This window comes from Myotis yumanensis, unplaced genomic scaffold (genome assembly GCF_028538775.1).
Source record: "Myotis yumanensis isolate MYYU_CA2020_CCGP unplaced genomic scaffold, mMyoYum1.0.hap1 SCAF_8, whole genome shotgun sequence".
NCBI classification, from domain to species: domain Eukaryota; kingdom Metazoa; phylum Chordata; class Mammalia; order Chiroptera; family Vespertilionidae; genus Myotis; species Myotis yumanensis.
The window spans coordinates 52,657,684-52,674,944 of NW_027223759.1; the positions used below are offsets into that span (position 1 = coordinate 52,657,684).

The following is a 17,261-nucleotide window of genomic DNA, read 5'->3' on the forward strand; positions in this document are numbered from 1 at the left end:
AATTACTTGCTTTGTTGGCCTCTTTACTTTCACACTTAACAGTTATTCTTCATGATTCGTGAATGCAGGCAAGACCTTTGAAACCTAAGTAACTGAAGTGCTCTCTGAGGGAAAATTGTAAGCAGAAGGAGGAGTTCCTGCTCACATTGATGTTTGCTTCATTAATCTGATAGACGAATCATGGAATGGATACAAAGAAAAATTTAGCAGGCATCTGATTATCTTGTCAGCATTCTGTCTGAAACTGACCTCCCCAATAGTCATCATTAGTTTTATGGAAGTGAATTTATAAAACACTCGAGGCCCGGTGCATGAAAATTCATGCACTGGAGAGGGGGGCGTCCCTCAGCCTGGCCTGCCCTCTCTCACAGTCTGGGAGCCCTCAGGGGCATGAGGAGACCTGGCAATCAGGGGAAGGCAATGCCTCATCACATCTCTGCTGCTGCCATTGCCGGCAGCATAAGCCTTGGCTGGCCCTGGATACCTGAGCCTCGGGTCTGCCCTGGGAGGCTAGGCAGCCAACATCCAAGGCTTGCCTGTGCCTCGGGCCAGCCCTAGGTGGATGGTAGGCTGAGGGGACTGGGGGACTCCAGAGGCAGGCGTGCGGCAAGGCCGGGCCCGCCTAGGGCTGGGCCCGGCCTTGCCACGTGTCTCCCCCCCAGTGGGGCTGAGGGGACTGGGTGCCATCATCTCGTGGCTGTGGGCGCCACCATCTTTGCGGGCGGGGCAGTCAATTAGCATAGTCCCTCCCTATTGGCTGTGGGTGCCGCCATCTTTGCAACAGTGTGAAGGTCAATTAGCATATTCCCTCTAATAGATAGGATTAGACATACCCATGTTTAACTTTAAATAACAAAGCACATTTTGGAGACGCAATTTCAAGTATGGGCCTATACATAAAGTTACTGTGTTTCTCTCTTTAGCTAGTTCTTGGGGTGTTATGGCAGAAGTTTCCAATGGCTTGTATTTGAGGCTATTGGTCATGCCTGCAAAAATTGTGACATAAGTGAGAGACACAAAATTCCCAATGGAATAATTTTTGAACTAAGGAGATATAGGAACATTCCATAAAAAGTTGTTTTTTTATTTTGCAATAAGTTAATCATCTAGTCATTATTTATGTGTGATCTATTGAGATGTATTGACTACAATTTGCTAGAGATGGCACAAAGGTACAATTTTTGGTTACATATTTCTCAGACCAAATAAAATTCCCATTTTAAAAATGTAATATCCATGATTATTTATTTACTGTACCATTTATATAGTATTTAGAATCATTTGATGCCCAGTTTTCTGTGTTACTATAATTAAAGAAAGAAAAAGTGATTTTAAATTGCAGAAAAATAGAATGTTAATTATAAAACAAAATAAAAATAAAAGGCTTAAACAGTAAAGGTTGTTCAATATTGGAGCAAGTTTCCCAGGAAGGTTTAAGTTCATCTTCTCTTTAAAAGCCACAGTTAGTGGAGAAATGTGTGAGGTTTGGTATGAATAAAGAAAGGATAAGTTAGGTTATTCCTTCAATGTTTGTAACACACTCAAAATGTAGCTCTTTGATTGTATTAGTGAGTGTGTTCTTAGAAATATTGAACTAATGTGACTCAAGATGAACAACAGACTAGAAACTAGTTTCAAAATTATTAAGTTATATTGCTAAGTAATTCATTAAATGCTGTTTATAAGTACCAGAGCTTAAATGTAATTGAAATAAAATATAAAGCAAAGCATAAATGTACAGTTATGAAATTTATTACTCACTTTTCCCATTTCCCCTCTAGTATCCAAATATTTCTTGACAAGCAAGACAAACTAATGGATTAAATAGAAAGTTTCAGTGACAATTCAATTTATCAACCCTGTAGATGAAACCAAATATCACATACTTATATTTCCTCATTTATAAAAGAATATTTCTTTCCACTTACTGTAAACACTGGTAAATAAAGTATTTTAAATGTAAGAGTCTTGAAAATGCTTACTAAAAAGACAGTAGAATTATTTTTCAAAATAATTTTGAAAAACATTTGAGCATAAGATTTTCTCTTACAGATTAGGTTTTCTCAGTTTAACTGTAGCCACATTTAATCTTGAGTGGAGAGTTGTTGAATACTGATCAGAAACATCCTATTCTATTTCAGGCCTAGAAAATGAATTCCACTACATTAAGAGAGAATATTGCCTGATATATTGTAAAATGTCTAGTAAAATAATCACATAATCTTCTTGAATCTGGGTCTAGTTACTAGACTCTAGTATCTAACAAAGTTGCAAGGACATAATTGTTCAGAGTATACATTATTAAAATAAAATTTAGTTGAGAAAGTCATACTTAATAAAGAAAACTAACTTCTAACTCAGTATAATAAAATATCTAGGACTTTAATAAACTATGGATATAGATACATTTTTAAAAAATTGAAATTGGATTATATTCATCAGTGCCTCCCTCCCCTCCCCCTGAAATTTAAATAAGTGAATTTCCAGGGGAAAAGGTATTTTACATTTTTTTTAAATATTTAAAAAATGCATTAAAAATAAAAGCTTTAAATAGACTTTTTTAAATTATGACATTCAAAGCAAAAAGAATTTGAAATATCATTGAATGAAGGTGAAGGAGTTGAGTTCTGAGATGGTGTGAGTATTGATGAGGCGGAGACTTGACTTGCTGTAGTTCACGGGCAGGTCAGAAAACAAAGCACCTTGCTTCAATCCACTGCAAAATGGCTCAGCTCTTTCTATATCTTATTTATTATCATTATGTCTTTATATTTCATAATAATAACACTTACCTCTAGTGAGCTTTAATGTTATTTAATCTCTACCAAAAGTAACAATAAATGCAATATTTTTCTAATAGGCAATGAAAAGCTCAAGAACTACCATCTAAGAGAAAGTCCATTATCTCCATAATTTTTGAAATTATTATAATTGATTTAAGGATGGTTTCAAGTCTATTTTAAAAAATTGAGAAAACCCACAAAGACAGTCTTCCATAATATGTCTGGATAGTACATAAAATTAGATATGCTGTGAGATACATTCTGAAAACACTCCACTCAGCCAAATTCTGATGTCAACACAATTATATTGTAAGGTAGTTATTGGTCCCATTTTTCACTTGCAGGTAATACAAGATAATTCGTTGTACTAAACAATGGAGACAAACAATCTCCAACAAATCAGCAAGAGGATATTGATCATTCCTTAATCTATTCTCCCTGAGATTATGGTGCAATCACTTCTTTCTGTTGTGCAACCTGGGACAAAACTTCCCTTAAATCTATAAAGAGATATTTAAGCAACAAGAAGAAAGGAGTTATTGCAATACTGTGTTATCTACAAGATGTGCTGTATACAATTGCAGCTAAGAAAGAATGCTCAGGTGTACTAGTGCATCTTGATAACAATAGAGAGAAGGTCAAGTCATTTGTCATATTGTCAAACTAACATATAGTTATGCTTGGGTACATGGCTTTGACTCTGAAGTCAATATTCACTTTTGAAATTGGGTTGAGACTTCATTGTGTACCCTATTTCTTAAGCTTTTTTGTTCAGAAAAGATGTCTCTTGGGTGTTATTATATAAGATATATTTATTTATTTGGTCAGAAAACATACTGCCATTTAGGTTTTATCTCATTTTAATATAATTCTAGAAGAAACATCAGAGGTTTCCTTGGGAAGAGAACAAAAAGGAGGTGGGTGGCATGCCAGCATATTTTATTCCCTTTTTCCTCTCCTCATAACATCATATTTACTCTACCACTTTTGCAGCCTAAAGAGTCAGTTCTTATTATCACATTAAGATCTAAAAACAGCTCATTTCTTTTGAAGCGCCTCACTTCATTAATCAAATATGTAGAGAATTTTCATTATATTTCATTTACTTTAGAGTTCAAAGAGAAATTTTGTTCCAAGGACAAGAAGTTTTGAATAATAATCCTCAGATATTACTGATTTCTCAATAGAGGGAAATAGATAACTGGGCTAGGATAAAAATAAACATGTAAACTTAAGCTGTGAAGTATAGAAATGATGACACATTGAACCAGAGTGATTTGTATTATCAGAGTCTGAGCAGTCAATGCAACTGGATGAAGTTCTTGTCTTTAAAAATCCCTGCCATGCCCTAGCTGATTTGGCCCAGTAGATATAGCATCGGCCCACGGACTGAAGGTTCCTGGATTTGATTCCAGTCAAGGGCACGGACCTAGTACTTTGGTTGCAGGCTCGATCCCCAGCCCTGGTTGGGGCACATGCCGGAGGCAGTCAATCAATGTGTCTCTCACACATTGATGTTTCTCTCTCTGTATCTCTCCCTCTCCCTTCCACTCTCTCTAAAAATCAATGGAAAAGTATCCTCAGTTGAAGATTAACAATAAATAAATAAAGTAAAATAAAATTCCCGCCATTTCCTGTGGAACCTGCAAAGCCAATGTTAAAATACCTCCATTTGGGATTCCAGATATCTGGGTAACACATTTTGAAAGTGTGTAAACTCTATCAACTCATTTTATAATAAAAGTTCCTACTTACTGATGAAAATAAAATGCCTGGGGTGTTCAAATAAGAACATGAAGAGCTAACATTTATTGGGTATTTTCTTCTGTCCGATAAGGTAGGCATTATTATGCCCATAACATTGAAAACTGATGCTTAGAGATTAAATAAGTAACTTTTCCTAGAAGCAGAATTCAAACAGTCTTAGCACATAGGTGCTAAACTAAAATGCTGATGATACAAATAGTAGAAAGTTGACTTTTCTCCCAAGGAACTACTTAATACTAACTTAAATTCTCTGTTTATTTACTGTGATGAGATATACTTTTAAATTTGTGAAGGACAAAAAAAACTATTTTCTGCATTGCACCTGAACAAAAAGAACCCAGCATTGAAAGCAGGGAAGACTCGCTCTCCACACATTCCAAAATGAGCTAAGTCTGGAGTCCAGTTGTGATCAGCACGTCTCAACTACACAGGCCCTTCTCACCTGTAGAGGGTGTCAGTACTCCCTTAATTAAAGAATTCAGGGAAACTGAGAAATCTCCCCTTCCCTTGTGACCGTTATGACCTAAGGGGGGTTGGGAAGGAAAATGCAGCAATTACAGTATTTTAATAAAAATGTTTTTCTTGATACTTAGTGCCCTTTTTCCACCAAGTCAATGTGAATACATATAGGGTGATACTTATGTCATGAACTATTTCTCTAATTAAAATATATGTTCTTAACTCAGTTGGATGCACTTTGTGAAATAAACACCAACAATGAACAGATAAAATAACTAAATAATTGATTGGTAAACACCATGTAGCTATAGAATAATTATATGCACTGTGAAATATGTAGTACTTATAGTTGACATTATTTAGGAAACCCAAAAACTAAACTTGTAATTTGTACTTATCAGATTTCAAGTCCAAACAACCAGTTAAGTATCATGTTATTATATGGAAGTGTCCTATCATTAGATACGTGATCAATAATAATCATGTAATTAGTTACATATATTACACCACAAAGCAAAATGCACAATATGGTTGGGAGAGCAAGAAAGAAACAATTTATCAACTTAACACATTTAAGAAGGAAAAAAATGCATTTAAATATAGTGTCTACTGCATGCATGCAATCATCCAATAAGTTTCCCAGTTATCTGCTTGACCGGCTCCTTCGCAGATCTTTCTCAATTCTAAGGACAGCTCCTCAGCAAGGCCCTCTTTTATAAACTGGTCCCCATTCCAACCCAGGCCCCCAAACTATTATATCTTCTATTATATCACTCTGTCTTATTTTCATCATGGCACTCCTCATCTCTGAAATGACCTTATTGTTTATTTATCTTCCTAATAGATAGTGAACTTGTTTCTCTTCATTAAAGAAAACTCTTTGTCTGCCAGATAACTGTCTCTCTTAGAAAAGTGACCATGTGTGTTCTTTTCAATACTCTACTTCCAGTGTGCGGCACTTGCTAGGCACACCAATAACACCCAGGGATGTTTGTTGGTGAATGAATGATTTACCATGGTGGTTAGAGCATAAAGCAAGATAGATAAATTCTTGGTCCCGGAGTCCTTGCATGCCAAGATATTGAATTAGTGTAATGCACATTTTCAGGATATTTTACAAAGTGGGTAAAAAAATACTTAATTCAAATATACAGTTATCGTTGATGCCACCATATTGTTTTAACCTATTCCTGCTACCTAGCTTCACAGGGACATACCTTGAATTTTTTATCAACTGTTTCTGACCACGCATATTTACTTCCACAGACAACAACATTGATTGGCCTTCTGAAGACAGCTCGACTCCTCCGCCTGGTGCGAGTGGCTCGGAAGCTTGATCGGTATTCAGAATATGGCGCTGCTGTTCTAATGCTCTTAATGTGCATATTTGCCCTGATTGCTCACTGGCTGGCTTGCATTTGGTATGCGATTGGGAATGTAGAAAGGCCCTACCTGACTGACAAAATCGGATGGTTGGATTCCTTAGGAGAACAGATTGGAAAACGTTACAATGACAGTGACTCAAGTTCTGGGCCATCCATTAAAGACAAATACGTCACAGCACTTTATTTTACCTTCAGCAGTTTAACCAGTGTAGGATTCGGGAATGTGTCACCTAACACCAATTCGGAAAAAATCTTTTCAATTTGTGTCATGTTGATTGGCTGTAAGTAGACTTCTCTTTTGTTATCTATTAGGACAAAATAATATCACAAAATTGATATCACCAGAACATTTAGAGTAAGGTTATATATATATATATATATATATATATATATATATATAATTTTAGAAGTAATGGGATTACATATTTAGGTATCGTAGTATATTTGTCTTTGAAGGGAAGCAACCAAAGTTTTTCAGGACCTCAGGAAAGCATGAGCATAAAACTGGAGTCACATGGGTCTTGGGATTCAGCAATTAAGACCTGCAGTTCACCTTTACTGCTGTAAAAGACTGTCCATAATTTATTACCAATGGTTATTTTCTATTTCCAGCTGAGGCAGGTTAGAATGAGAAAGATTAGCTTACATTATATTACTAGATGTCCTAATTAGATATAGAAATATATATCACCAATTTATATGTATATATGATCACTAATAATAATGCAAGTTAATCTCCTATATATAAATATATACTTTGTGTGTGTGTGAATATATATATATATCCCTGTTATTGCCTATAAATCCCTTTCCCTGTGACACTGTATCAAGGCCTAACTGATTGACCTTTACCTTGTAATTGAGTAGTATCAAGAGCATTACTTATAAGGAGCATTCTTTGAAATAAGAAAAAGAGTTTGTATTGAACTAAAGATGTTTTAATGTTAGTATATTTTTTTTTCAAAATCACACCTTGGAACCACTAAAGATAACCTTGCTGATACCAGGAAGCAATTGGCAAATTGATGAATGTATAAACTTAAAAATAGCATCATCCTTATACTGCATACAAATTTGAAAATAGACTCAAAGAGTTTATTTTTTACATTTTTTAGGGGCTTGTACATGGAATTATAAATCCCTTTTAACAAGTAATCTTGTAGCCATGACTGGTGTTGCTAAGTGGTTAGAGTGTTGGCCCATATATCTAATCTTTAATTCCTAAACCAGGGGATTTTTGGCAATTTTCATTCTTCTTTGTTTCCTTTCTACTTTTCTTCTTTCTTTCTTTACTCTTTCTTCTTTTTAAATGTGACATGAGGTTATTTTTATTGATTCTTTAGGAATGTGTCTCCTGCAAATGAATTTCTTATTTTTAAAAAAGAAAAAAACATTCTAGTTAATTGGGTAGAGTATGAGACATCCACTTCCTATATGACATCCTTTATTTGAATAGCAAATCAGTTTTGCAAACCTTAATCAAAGTGGGAATATATAAAGCTTAATGTCACACAGGAAAAAATGTGTACATATTCCTGAAGAACTTTATCATGACCTGTTAAGCCATGAATAAAGAAAAAAGTAAAATTAAGACTTGAAACTTAACAATCGTAAAAATGTCACTGATATTTGCTAGCCATCAGATAAGTGTAAATGTAAGTTATTTTCACATACTTACATCTGAGTATTCTAATATGCAAATTTATTCTTTATTCAACTATAATAAATAGAATAAAAGACATTTAACTTTTAAAAACACATAAACCAGGAAACAAAGGCAAATGTATTTTATCTATGATCTACTTAACAAACATCTTGGAAGAAATCCTTGTGTTTATAGCATGGAAAACATGTTACTGGGTTTCTTCTTTTAGCCATGGTGGAATAACTAGAATACCCCGATATATTTTTTAAAGAGCATAAAACTAAACAAAATATACAGGTCAACTGGCTTTATACATTGGAGATAAAATAGTAGGGGATATGATCCCTCAAAGAAGGAAAACAAACAAGATGGGCCTCCTGTTAGCCTCACTTTCAATCTGGAGGCCCTTTCTGCAGGGAAAGGTGTCTCACTGAGCTAAGAACACAGGATCTGAAGTTGTGGAGGCACGTGCTAGTATTGGCAAGACAGAGAACCAGAAAAGAGGCAGCCATGGCATAGAAAATCTCCAGAAACCTGTATAGGTATCCCCTTGTGTCTACTGATACCAAGTCACAAATGCATGAGGTAAAATTCCTCCAATACTGACAAATAAATTCCAGAAGTACTGTAAGCTGAACAATTCCCACCAGCAGAGTGGAAAACCCTAAATCTCAGAAAAATATTGCCATAGTACTAGAGTTGTCTAGCCTAACAAAACCTAAAATACTAGCCTCAAAATGAGCAAACTGATCTATGAGTAATTTAACTGCCTGCAAGAACAACATCCACCATTTCTAAAGGATGACAAAGAATATAAAGCAATGAACAATGTTAAATTTGCAATGCCCATCATCCATTAAGAGATTAGTATGCTAAGAAATAAGAAATGTAACCCATAAGCAGGGAAAAAAACCACATTTTTTAAACCTACAGCTAGAGTTAACAGAGATGACAGGAGTAGCAGAGAATACCAAACCTTGAACAAATGTGTATGTGGACTTCCAGAAAATGGACGGGAAGCAAAAAAAAAAAAAAAAATTTTTAGAAATGGCTGAGGTTTTTCCAAAATTGATAAAAACTATGAATCATAGATCCTAGAAGTTCAGTAAATCCCAAACAGGCGCGCGCGCACACACACACGATGCATTACAGTAAAAATACTGAAAACTAATGATAAAGAGGTAAAAAAAATCTTTAAAACAGAGGTGAAATTCTCATGCATTTCTGGAAAGAGTGTGACATAATGATTTTAGGAAATAGTTTGGCCATTTCTTATAAAGTCAAACATGCCATACAACTCAGCTATTTTATGTTTAGGTTTTAAAAGGGAAATGAAAATGTTTGCCCAAAGATTTGTTTACAAATGTTCATGGCACTTTTATTCATTATAGCTAAAAACAAGAAACAGTGAGCTTTCTAGCTACAAAGGAGAGAAACTGTAGTATAGCCATACAATACAAATCTACTCAGTGATTAAAAATAATAATTTAATGATATACTAAACACAAAATGAAACTCAAAATCATAATGTTGAGCAAAAGAAGTCAGGCACAAATGAACATGTACATTTTGAGTTTATTTATATGAAATTCCAGGAAATGAAAACTAAACTTTAATGAGATAAAGGACCTCGGTGGTTTTCTAGGGTCTGAAAGGAGTTAGCAGACAGCCAAGGGACACAATAAATATTTTGGGGTAATGAAAATGTTTTATATATTGATTGTGTTTACAGGAGTGTATACATTTGTCAAAACTAACTGAACGTTACATTTAAAACGGATTCATTTTATTATATGTAAATTACACATCAATAAAATGTTTAAGTTACAATTTTTTTAAGTTTGTGTAATTTGTAGAAAAATCAAGTGTATTTGTTCTATCAACATGTTTCAGCTAATACCTAATTAGCCAATTAAATTCATTAGTTTGGTTAGCATATCAGATTTAGGGTATAGTATGCTGAAGAAATGTTTAAGATAAATGTATTTTTTCTATAATATCTGAAACTAAAGCAAATAATTTTAATGAAATAACAACTCCCTATTATGGAAAGCTAAATAAAATGGTGAGTTAGGAAAGAAATGCCTGAAAATATTACTCCAAGGTGCTTTTGACTCATATTTTATGCCAGTTGATGGGCATTACCTTAATAATGTATACATAAGATAGTCATTTTGTGCTTCTCTCTTGCTGACAGTCTTTAGACTTATTTGCTTCCTTAAACAATAGAAAAAATATTATGTCTCTATCATAATCTAAGAAGCCATCAGCATAGAATTTCTTAGGAGAAATACAGGTCATTCATGTATTCAATGTCCTTATAGTCTAGATTTTACCATCTTGTCAAGGAGTGGAAATACCTGTTTATGATCCAAACTAATGTTTTGGTTCATTCTTATGGCAATATGGATTTAAAACCACAGTATTTATTAAATATGAAATAAGAATGTTTTCCCTGGCTCTTAAGTAATTATGTGGTTTAGGTAAAATAACTAGCATTGATTATGTGCCCTCTGATTAAATCAAGTGAATTTAATTTGTACTATTTCCTGAGCATATGATAGGTGCTATGGAGACATAACAGCATGCATAAATATTTCCAACACTACAATTAGGAAGAGTAAAATATATTTTTCACATGAATCTCCTTGGATCACAGGAATCAGTTTCAGGCAAGTATTGCTAACTCCCTTCTTAATCAACTATTCATGTATTAAAGTTAGCCTCGTGTATTTTTTTCTGTGGAAGATACAGCCTAAACAGTTTGTCTGCCTTACTGAGACGTATTGTCTTTCACACATCCCAACTCAGCCTCACTGCAGATGGCCCCAACTTTCATCCTTTTAAGTAGATAAAAACAAAGGACCGCTGCTTTCTTTGGAACCTTCTCTTAGTAGGAACACCTGTGTTAAGCAAGGACCATGTTAACCAAGAGACAAAGAAAGCCAATTACCAAGAAAAGTCACTTTAAAACACCTTGAACTTACCCAAAACCTACTTTTAAAATGGCTTACATGGTTTATAGAGATATCATTTTATAAAAAGTGTTGGGGGGAAAATGTGTTGATTGAATATAGTTGAATCAAACACTTCAAAATGTTTATTTTTCCCACCTGCTTGGTATATTGTAGTTCCAGTGCCTTAAACATATATAACCTTCTCTCTAATGTTCTGACGACACATCCAAAGATCAAGGTAGAGACCATTTGTCATGATTTGATTTTCTGTGCAGCATAGCACTTTTCAGGATTATTAGAAACAGAATGACAATATAATGATAAAGAGAAGAAGACTTAAAAGCTTCACGTTAACTTGTAAAGATTTAGGCCAGGAAGCACTGAAAAGGTTATTCCACCTAAGCATGAAGACATAGAAAGGGCATCATAGCAGTTTACTTCTTCCCATAGACAAAAAACAAACAAACAAAAAACAAAGATGTAGTCTATCTTTCTCTACAAACAAAATAGTTATTCTAAATGCATTTTATCTCTAATCAGCACTCCAGCTTACAGGTTGATATTGTAAACAACCTGAGTTTTAACTTTCATTAAGAATCCATCAGGAATTTAGAGACTTTTCCTCTCCAGATTTACCATCAAAATTATAAGATTTAAAGCTGCATTGGCTTGACCATGTTTTTCCTTCAAGGGCCAATGGTAATCCTCATAACTGGATTGCGATAAATAAAAATGAACATACTTGAGATTCTGACAAGATGTAATACGCCCAAAATTCAGTCTTCCCCCATAACTTTGTTTTTTATTCAATCCAGCACTAATGTATGCAAGCATTTTTGGGAATGTATCTGCAATTATCCAAAGACTATACTCGGGAACTGCCAGGTACCACATGCAGATGCTGCGAGTAAAAGAGTTCATTCGCTTTCACCAAATTCCTAATCCTCTGAGACAACGGCTTGAAGAATATTTCCAACATGCATGGACTTACACCAACGGCATTGACATGAATATGGTATGTATTTCTGTTTCCAAAACAAAAGAACCATAGGCATTTTAGCTACAGCCAAAATGGAAAAGCTAGTCTCACCGGCTTTGAACCCCTTGCTTTTGTTTTTCTCTCTCAGATGTTTATTTTCTCCCCTGGAGATAATCTCTCATTCTCAATTCATGGCATTGCATGGTGCTATATTCTAGTTATACTGTGTGGCAAAGGCATTATAACATGATGCAAACTGATATAACTATGTGCAGTAGAGTGTCCACTTCTGTTTAGAGAGAATGTTGCTAAGCTGGGACTTGGTCTTTCACCACATGGCCTACCTACCAGTGCCCCCAAAAATAGTTGGACCCATTTGCATTAAGATTTTATACAAGTACTAGTAAACAGTAATAAGTATGATGGCCCCAAACAGAAATCCAAGGTTAACACTCTTCAAAAAAATAGGTCATTTTGAGAATTTGTGGAAGAAGTTAGGAAGCTTAAGTATGTCATAAACACTTTATGATAGGAAGTTTCATGTTTATGGCATGGAAATTTTTTCTATATTAAAAAAATTAATTATGTGCCCTTTTACTATATCTGGTTTAATGTATATTTCCTCTTAAAGGGGAAGTACAGATTTCTTCATTACTTTTAAGCTAATTCAACATTAGCAATCACTTTTCATAACCATTTATTCCTCTGACAATGCCCCCAAATCAACATAACTGTGGTCCATCAAGCTCTTTTTAATATTAGGAAAATTGGGTACATTTCTTTGACCTAGCTGTTTGGCTTATAGAAACTGATTGCTCAAAATTAACTATATAACAGGTCCAAATTCTATAGCATACCATAGACCTATTTTTTAAAAGATTAAAAGTACAGTGCATTTCATATAGCTACTCCTCCACTGGACAAGGACCTGTTTCTAAAAATATTCAGAAAATAAAACCCCTTGCATATAATGACATCAACAGTATAATACAATTTTTGCATAAGTGAACCTATGCAATTTAGATTGACATCTTTTACTTGACTAGTAAATATTCTACAAAAAAAAGCAAAGATTCAAAATTAGCAGTCCAGATATAGAAATTATAGCAAATATTGCCCAATTTGAAAGACAGATGAACTTATAGTATGTGAGATTTATTTGACTGAGAAGTGAGGACATGCCATAATAAAAAAATTTAATTTGAAGAGCCAATCAGTTAGCACATTTTACACAAAATCATAACCAAACTTCATGAGTCATTTCCAAGTATCCCAGTGTTCTTTGTGAAAATTTATTTGATAAATTGATCTTACTAGGTTAACACTTTAGTCTCACAATTAAACACCTACAAATTGATCACTTTTATATATTATTATTTAACAAAGATATCATCATTCAGAAACTATTGGGGTTTCTCTAATGCTGGGTTGGCTGAAGCAGTGCCAAGAATTTTTTATCAACACATGTGCCACTCAATTTTGTTGTTTTATACGCCAGATTATTTCAATAACAGTAATAAAACACCTATTTATTGTACCTCCCCTCTCCATATAACTCTAGTTTTGTGGCCATATTTTGTGATTAAAGTCTATTTTGTGACATCTATTTACCTTTCATTGTTTGACTCTATTACCTATAAGTATGGTTTATATACCACTTGCTTATTTACAATGTACTTATGAAAGATTTATCTCTTTCCTGTCTGCTTCACACCTTAATACATGGAATCACAACACCCACCGGTAAGAACAGGAGGTATTTATATCCAATTTAATTCTCGTGTAAACTGTGGAGAACACCCTTGCTATCTGTCAGGTTTAGAGCTTGTTAATTGGTTTCCAGTGTTAGTTCTGATCTTTTTTGCATGATGTAGCAGAGGATATACAAAGCAAGCAATCGGGAAAGATAACCTGGAAGAGGCCAAGTGCAGAATAGAAATTCTTAATTTTAACAATGACTTGACCTCCAATGATATTTATATACACTTTCCCCTCCCCCACAAAAAGTCACTTACCTGCCCCTTCCTCCACTCCGGTAAAGGTTATGGGTATACGGTTTGCATTAGATAATTGTCATAAAGAAAATGTCATTCTTTTTCATCATCCTCTATTTTCATAATGTAGGTATTTTTCTTCCCTCTCATCTGCATGCCTGTATTACATGATCCTGAAGTGTGTGAGCTCTAAACCATGTGCTATTGAGTCTTGCATGTGGTTTTGAGAGCTTGACTTTGCATGAACTTCTTGTTTGTATACAGTGTCTACATTTCTCATCTTGTGACCGAAAAGTGAGTAAAAAAAATCAAAGTGCAAGATAACCGAAAACTCAGCAAATGGAAGATACTTGCTAATTAAGCAGGCTATGCAAAACCAAGTTGATTAGAGAAAAACAATTGTACTCTTAGACTATTGAGAGGTAGAAAAAAATCTAAGTAGATTTTTTTTACCTCCAAAAACACTGTTAAAATCTCGGTGTCTTGTCAGTTTTTGTTTACTAAAGTGTAATATAATAATTTAAAGTTATATAAATGTATGTATTGTGATACATAAAAGTACATCAAACAGTTATATCTTTCACCAGCATTCCATCTTATTTCATTTAAGTATAACCTTAAATATAATTTCTCATGAAACATTTCAGGTCATTTTTGCTCTTCAGCCAAATGCGGTACAAGATGTCCGTCCGGTCATACTGTATAAATTGACCTAAAGTTATTTTTTCATAACCCAAAACATTTGATTCCTTAATAGATCACAAAACATAGGAAAGAATTAACCTAAAATGTGCAGCCACATTCCTTATTTCCTGCATCTTTTGTTTATTTTGTGAAACAGCAATTGCCAGAATGTTCCAGGACCAAAAGCATTCAGGAGCACTACGGGCTTCCTTTCAGTTGAACCAAATGGTTCAGAGTGCAAAAGGAAGAGGGTCAGGATAGTGAAACTGGTGAAAGGAAGGTGTTCTTTTGCATCTGATGTCAGACTTAGGAATAGTAAAAATTATCTTCAAAATGTCTTTAGGTCAATTCTGGAAAACTCTTTCCCTTTTAATCCCAGAAATTTGACTAATTAAGAAGGAGATACTTTCTCAGCATAGGATGAAAGGCATCTCAAGGAATTTCCCCAGATCAATGCTGTCTTCTAACTCAATATGAAACTTTCTGACATTATCCAACATAGATTTTAGTTACAACATTACCAAGAGCTGAAAATCACTTTCCATGTCAGAGTAGAATCAAGTTTCCTCGTATCACACACAAGAACTAGAATGCCTAAAGAAAAGACCCAAAAACCATGGTCTATACATCATTCTGGATGGAGACAAATAATCAATTATGGCAGAAATTACTCCATAACTTAAAATTACATTGACATGAAAGAAAATCTTTGTGAGCACTTAATGACAAATTCTATTTTACCTAAAATGCCCCATCAATATGCCACTAATCTTGGACAAGTCACTTAATCTCTCTGCAATTTCATTAAACTTGTCATTTTCAAATATTTTTAAAGCACCAGAACTCAAATATGCTAAATATGCAAAAACAGTTATTATGGGATATTTTTCAGCTTGAGGATGGAGATTCTAACCTATCTGCTGCCCCTCTCCCACTCCCTGTGGTGGACCTTATTCTCCCTTACGAAACATCTGCTTCGTATTAATCAAACACCACTGGACTAAATGGACTAAACGAGTGGTAGAATAGTTGATGGCAGAGAACCAAAGGGGATCATTTCAGGTAAAGACAAGGACAGGAATAAAAGCACATACATGGGAGAGTACAAGGTAGAATTAGGGGAGGTACTCCAGAAACAACTTTATTTTATTAAAAATAACAATATAGTTGGGTTTTGCTCTTTGTTTTTGTTTGGCCTTGATATTAATGGAGACAATTTTGAGCAACAGAGGTACAAGGAGTTGGAATAAGAATCTAGGCAGAGGGATAAATTCTTCAGCAAGGCAGATAGGCAATGCTTCTGAAAGGCAGACAGGAGGAAAAGAGAAAGGGTGAAGGCCTTGGCTTTGAGAAGTAAAGGAGAAAATTCCGTGTCCCTTACACTACATGGTCCAGTCTTCTTGGTCTGGCAAAGATCAAACTAATTCCTCAGAAAGGAGGTGGTATAAGATAGGGGCAGAGTTGTAAAAGGAAGGATATTTAGGGATTTTTGTCAACCTAGTACACTAAAAAATGGGTAGAACCACAGTGAGAATCTAAGTGAGAAAGGATATACTTATCATGGGCCCAACAAACAAAGCCAATCAAAATGGAAAAGAATATATTGAAGAATTACAGATTGTTTCATATAAATTCTTATTTCTTGAGACTGATGTAATTTCTTAGGATTGTGTTAATGAAATTTGATTTCCTTTCCTTCTATTTCTCTTTCCAGCTCCCTGATTTCTGTCAGATTAGCCTCTGCTAACTACTAACTTTAACTAATTACTGCTTACTACCACTACTTACTACCTACTATTAACTACTAGCTACTAACACCTTATATTTGCATCCACATTCTAACCTTACTATTTCAAAAACTTCTCAATGTTTATTTAAATGACTTCATCTGTGCCAGACTTTCCCATTCACTCATGGACTGTTTCAATAGACCACAGTGAAATATAATGACAAGTTTTTTCAGTTATGTTCAATTCAGCAACTCAAGTAAAAACAATCCTTGTGACATTAAACCCCATCAAAAATATAAATCAAGATTTATAAAATAACATGGCTTATTTTCATCACATTGCTTTTAATTCCATGTTACCTTTTTCTAATGATTCTTTATATATTTAAGCTGATAAATATAGTCAATGAAAAAGCTTTGACTGACTAGTCATAGAGCTATAAATAAAATGACAAAAAATATGGTGCCCTCATATTTGACTACGCCACCACTGACTGGGCAAGGAGCCCTTTTGTAAGAATTCTTCAGAAAATAAAATCACTCACTTCTAAAGACATCAACAGCATAATACAAATTTGTCATAGGTAAGCCTGTACAATTTAGTTGATATTTTTTGTTTAACCAATAATATTCTAACAAAAAAGCATAGGTTCAAAGTTAGCAGTCAAGTTGAACAAAGCATTGAAAATATTGCCCAAGTTGAAAGACACATGCCTATTCTCTGCACTGAGGTCCAAATGGCCCAACAAGTAAACCCACACATTTAGAAAGGGGGCATGGAGACTGGCAAAAACCTGCATTTAAGTGATAAAGACCCTCAGGACTGGTGACATGTTTTAGTTTTTAAAAAAAAAAATACACATCTAGTTATCATTTAGG

The 17,261-nt window shown here is 34.4% G+C and overlaps 1 protein-coding gene across 4 annotated transcripts in view; it reads left to right on the plus strand.

Annotated features, from left to right (window-relative positions):
* KCNH7 (potassium voltage-gated channel subfamily H member 7) overlaps window positions 1–17,261 on the plus strand; it is a 419,704-nt gene that overhangs the window by 355,654 nt on the left and 46,789 nt on the right. For all 4 annotated transcript variants that reach the window (XM_070422855.1, XM_070422856.1, XM_070422858.1 and 1 more), the window contains 2 exons: window positions 6,276–6,675; window positions 11,812–12,011. In XM_070422855.1, coding sequence (XP_070278956.1) covers window positions 6,276–6,675; window positions 11,812–12,011 — 600 coding nt within the window. The remainder of the gene's footprint in view (window positions 1–6,275; window positions 6,676–11,811; window positions 12,012–17,261) is intronic.